Source organism: Gossypium arboreum, chromosome 12 (assembly GCF_025698485.1).
Source record: "Gossypium arboreum isolate Shixiya-1 chromosome 12, ASM2569848v2, whole genome shotgun sequence".
NCBI lineage: Eukaryota > Viridiplantae > Streptophyta > Magnoliopsida > Malvales > Malvaceae > Gossypium > Gossypium arboreum.
Window position 1 is genome coordinate 101,255,200 of NC_069081.1, and position 5,560 is coordinate 101,260,759.

At 36.9% G+C, this 5,560-nt stretch overlaps 1 protein-coding gene across 1 annotated transcript; it reads left to right on the forward strand.

The window, feature by feature from the left end:
- Positions 1-936: 936 nt before the first annotated feature.
- LOC108477322 (4-coumarate--CoA ligase-like 9) lies at positions 937-3,737 on the forward strand. The gene is made up of 7 exons (XM_017779828.2): positions 937-1,203; positions 1,332-2,359; positions 2,445-2,634; positions 2,744-2,889; positions 2,990-3,057; positions 3,310-3,412; positions 3,494-3,737. The coding sequence occupies exons 2-7, from the start codon at positions 1,352-1,354 to the stop codon at positions 3,614-3,616; spliced, it is 1,638 nt and encodes a 545-aa protein (XP_017635317.1). The 5' UTR covers positions 937-1,203; positions 1,332-1,351; the 3' UTR covers positions 3,617-3,737.
- Positions 3,738-5,560: the final 1,823 nt, after the last annotated feature.

The window sequence follows — 5,560 nt, forward strand, 5'->3', positions numbered from 1 at the left end:
GTGCGGCACAAAAGAAATGCTAAACCTTAAAAAATATTCTATAGAGAACAAGTGTACCGAAAACATTTTTACTTTCAATGTATCATATCCCAAAACTTAAAATATTATACGAGGTTAGCCTAAACTCCAAACTTTCTACAAGTTATTAGGAAGAAAAACACTTTGACAAAGTGAGGAGTTTTATTCCCATTTTCCTATTTTTTCCCAAAGTGAAGCCCTTACCGTCAACTCCCTTTTTAATACATTGCCTCTTTAACAGAGACGTTAGTAGCCAGTGACTACCTGCCACCTCCCTCTATTCCCTTTTTCCTTTTTTCCCCTTCCCCTCCCATTGGTTTTCTTCTCCTTCCTTACCTCTCCACTTCTCTCATTTATAACATTCTTTCCTTGTCGATCACCCCTCCAACTTCCTTGTTTTCCCTGCTCATTTCCTTCTTTGCTCCTCACCTCCGCCACTACCCACCTCATCCTTTTCCCTGTTTATTCTCCTTCCCTAGCCTTCTCACATCCATTCTCTCACCGTTTTTGGTCCTTTTTACCTTTTCCTTTCAGTAGAATAATTTTAGGCAACACTTTGTACACCTTTGGCTCTCTCTCTTCTCTCTTTTCTTGAGGGTGATAGTTAAGCTTTCTAGAGGCATTGATGGCTCCTACGATCGAGTCTAAGACTACATGTTTTCCTCAAGTCAAAGTGAGCTCATTCTCTCAAGTTTTTGATGAATCATTTTGTTTACACTTAATTGAGTGAACTATGGCTTAATGAAGCTACATGGAATTTGTTGGGAGAATTAGGATAGGACCATCATCGATAGAAACAACATACCAACTCATAGACTTCGATTTAATGATCGACTAATGTGATTGTTCCGTGATGTTTGTGGTTTAAGGTTAAGTTTTTTTATTTTGGAATAACGTGATTTTGGATCAGCTGTTTTATACTATGTTCTACATATATTCAGCTTAAGGTTTATGTCTTGGGACCATTTCGATGTCCTTTCTTCATTTGTAAACATGTTTAAAAGGAAGAAAAAGTGGCCTTGGCCAAACAATTAAGGCGGCGTCCGCGAGGAGGTCCTTGGTTTGGAGATCAACAGAAAACAAGAGTTGTAAAATTCTGGACTATTGCCAGTGGGTCACTTGATACAAATTTTGACCCAATGAGAGTGAAAAGCATTTTGATAAAACTGTGAAAAGGAAAAGTAGGTAAGTTTATCATGTTATTTTGATAATTGTTTATCAAATTATTTGTTAGCTTTTTTATTATGGATACCTCAAGCTTCTAAAACAGTTTCAAACCCCCTCCATCCCTCCAATTTCTTTTGTAATAACAGAAAAACTCTATTCCATTCTGATGGCCACTTTGGTCGTCGATCCAAACAGCGGCTTTTGCTCCAAAACCATGACGTTCCACAGCCTCCGATCTCCCGTTTCACTCCCACCCCAATCCGCACCCATTTCATCTATCGACTTCTTCTTCTCTATGCTCCAGTCCTCCCCACCCTCCCCCACCGCCGTCGTTCTCATTGACGCCACCACGCGCCGCCGTATTCTCCACACCGAACTTATCTTCCGATTCGAAAACCTAGTCACCTACCTCCGCACCCACTTTGGCCTCTCTAAAGGCGATTGTGCTGTCGTTTTCACCCCTAACAATATCTTCACTCCCATTCTTTACTTGTCTCTCTTATCTATCGGCGTTGTTATCTCGCCCGTCAATCCCGCCGCCACTGTCCCCGAGATTCATCACCTAATCCGACATTCCAAACCTGTCATAGCTTTCGCCTCGTCGGATTCAGCTCACAAAATCCCTTTGCTCAAACACGGAGTCGTTGCTATTGACTCTGTTGAATTCGAGTCGTTAATGGAAAGCCCAAGTGAAAAAACTGAAAACAGAGGAATCAAAGTGAACCAGTCTGATGTAGCCACGATTCTCTATTCGTCCGGCACAACCGGTGGGATCAAAGGAGTTGCATTGACTCACCGTAACTTGACAGCGGTGATTGCCGGAGGAATGCGTCCGGTGGGGAGTTCCCCGACGGTTGTCCTTTGTACGGTTCCATTATTTCATGTGTATGGACTAGTACTCAGTTTGAGGTCCATGGTTTCGGGCGACTGCATGGTGATAACGGGAGGAAGTCGCTCATTTGATCTGAGAAATATGTATGGAGTTATCTCTGAGTATAGGGTTAGCCACTTGGCTTTGGCTCCACCGTTGATTGTAAAGATGGTGAACGATACTGCGATAATGGATGGCTATGATTTGAGCTCGCTTGAAGCTATCCTCTGCGGCGGCGCTCATTTGAGTAAGAGCATGATCCAAAGGCTGAGAAAACGGTTGCCCAAAGTTAAGCTGGCGCAGGTAACACTTAATTACAGTGCTAATTGACCAATCAACATAATTGGCTTTGATTTGATAAATGAAGTTTTCAATATTTGTTATGAAGGCATATGGGCTAACTGAAACAACGGGGCGAGTGTTTAGCACAATGGTTCCCGATGAAACCCAAGTAGAAGGTGCGACAGGGAAGCTTATGCCAAATTGTGAAGCCAAAATCGTGGATCCTGAAACTGGTGCTGCTTTGCCACCTGCAAAGCCTGGAGAGCTTTGGGTTAGGGGACCTCTCGTAATGAAGGGTAATCACTGATTTCTGTACATTGATTAACTGGCAAGAGAGTAAGTGGCCACTGTTGTTTGTTGTTGTTGATTGCTCTGTTTTACAATTTTGTTTTGGGGGTGGTTCAGGATACGTTGATAATGAGGAGGCAACTGTTGGGACTTTGGATTCAGATGGATGGTTAAGAACTGGCGATCTTTGCTACATTAATAATGAAGGTTTCCTGTTTTTCGTAGATAGGATAAAGGAGTTGATCAAATACAAAGGCTACCAGGTTGGCTCTAAATCTAAGCTTTGTTAAAAAGTATGGTGCCCCTCAAGAACTAAAAGCTTATTTTATTATGGTTTTTAAAGTTGGTTTCTTAATCAAACAGGTTGCCCCAGCTGAATTAGAACATCTGCTTAATTCCCATCCAGATGTCGTCGAGTCTGCAGTTGTTCCGTATGTCACTTTTACTTCTCTTTATTCTCATTTAACGTTCCAAATGGATTAGTCTATAATAATTCAAGAGCAATTTAGTCCTTGTATATTTAATATATTTTAACGTTTAATGCTTCAAAATTATGCGAAGAAAGACTAAATTGCTCACTAAACCTATAGCCCCTTCCATGTACACCAGTATCAGATAGATGTTGTATTGGAGTAAATGCTTGGTTAAACCTGCCAAGTGCTTACTTTTGACACTCTCAACAGGTTTTCAGATGAGGAAGCAGGCCAGGTACCAGTGGCCTTTGTGGTTAGACAATCAGGGAGCAACATTGATGAATCAAAACTCAAGCATTTTGTTGCCCAACAGGCATGCGTTGCTTCTAACTAAATGCAGAACAATTTCTTTTTTCATCTTCTTTTGTTGACATTCTCAAACATTTCATCTCAGGTTTCCCCATATAAGAGAATACGTAGAATAATGTTTATTGATTCATTGCCAAAGAATGCATCTGGTAAGGTGATGAGGAAGGAATTGGTGATCAAATTGTCAAGTGCTACCTCCAAGTTGTAAATTTCTTCCACCTTTCCACGTTTTTATGATTCCAAAATTGCTAAATCTTGTCGTTTAACTATTTTATATAATTGAAGAACTGTTTCATATCATTACAAATAATCAAAAATTAAATTTAGAACTTGCAGACCCCATGAGTGACCTCTGTTTACACAAAATTAAAGCTCATTTTCTTACCTAGCAATAAAAAAGTTCCCTTGCTGCTTGAATTTTATTTTGGTTAATTTATCTGTGGTTTCCATTATGAGTAAATTAATTTTGTTTATAGAAGTGAAAAATATAACTTTATACCTTAATGTTAAAATAAATAGTATTTTTATTTTTCCAAATTAAATTTTATTTTATTTAATTTATAATTAATTTTATTTTTATATTTAAAAATTATTGTAACTTAGAAATGTTAATGAAAGAAATTTGAGATTTTGTCAAATAATATTCTAAAACCATAAAACAAAGTTAATTTTGTCAAAATTAAACTAAAAATCCAAAATAAAAAATTAATATGAAAAATCGAAAATCGAATTGAGTAAAATCAAATTAGGATAGGCAACTCAAAAAATCCAAAAACAACCTACTGATCCCAACTAGTATCACCCTCCAATTTAGTACATTAACTTAGCACTTTTTTAGTATGGCACTTAAGTTTTTTATTGTCTAATTTGATACTTGATCTTTACACTTTTTCTAATTTAGTATCTAATTTTTTTGACCAATTTGATACCTGAACTTGTAAAATATTATACAAATTATTCTAATATACTGAACAATATTGTTTTTTATAAGGTAGTAAATATAATAAATGAATGCCAATAAAATAAGGTTTTTACATTTATATAGAGTGCAACCAACATTAGAAAGTTTATATTTAAAATTGTTAATTTTTATCTTTTCATGTGGATTTGAACTAATGTGAATTCGTCAAAATTAAAACTTTTATTTTCTAACATTTCCAATTGTGCAAGCCATTAACAAATTTGTTTTTTTTTTAGTTTTACATATTTTTAATTTTATTTTCCTTTGTTTCTTGAAACCAAATTAATCTTTAGTTATTAGGTACCAATAAAATTACCATGTCATCAAATTCATAAAATATTATTATATACTTATCCATATTCAATATTATTTTAAAAATAAATCATTAAAATTTTGAAGAAAAAAATATGGAAACCATTATTTACGGAAATGGGAAAAATCATTACCAGTCAAATTTATATTTTGTAAATGTATAGTTGTTGTTTTACCCTATTAGAGCAGGACACCTGGCTCTTAAATGGCCCTTGGTTGACCTTTTAAAGACCCCTCATTGGATTAGCACGTAGGTGGTTTGCAACTTACCCCTTATGATGCACATCTCGTAGATCATTTGAGTTTAATCGTTTCATACAACCTCAAGGATAGAGGTGTCAGAGCAAGACAACTTACAACACAAGCGAGACCACACAACACATACTATAGTGATAACTGACCTATAACATCACTAACAATTGGCCGACCCGCACAACTATACAGGACATCGTACATCATGCGGCACTACTAGACAAGGGGTGACCTACAATATAAGCTTGGGTGCACAAGGGAGTCAGGGATCCTTCTTCTCTCCTATGATTACCATCTCTGTCTCCTCAAAAGAACATTTCCTTCCTCTTTCTTTCTCTAGCTTTTCGCCTTATCTAGGTGAATTGATACTCATATCCTCTATCATATCCTTTTTGTTGGTAAATTGTATCAACAATTGGTACGATGAGTGTGAATTGAGCCGCCATGGCTCACTCTCCATTGTCATCCCTGAGAACATAGAGGATCGAAATCAGGAACTTCAACAAACCCAAACACAACCCCGTCAACCTCTCCAAACTACTTAGCCACCCACCAAGTTGTTAGTGCCTTTAGTGTAATGATTATGCCCACATATTTATAATTTTTTGAACAAATTGATATAATAAT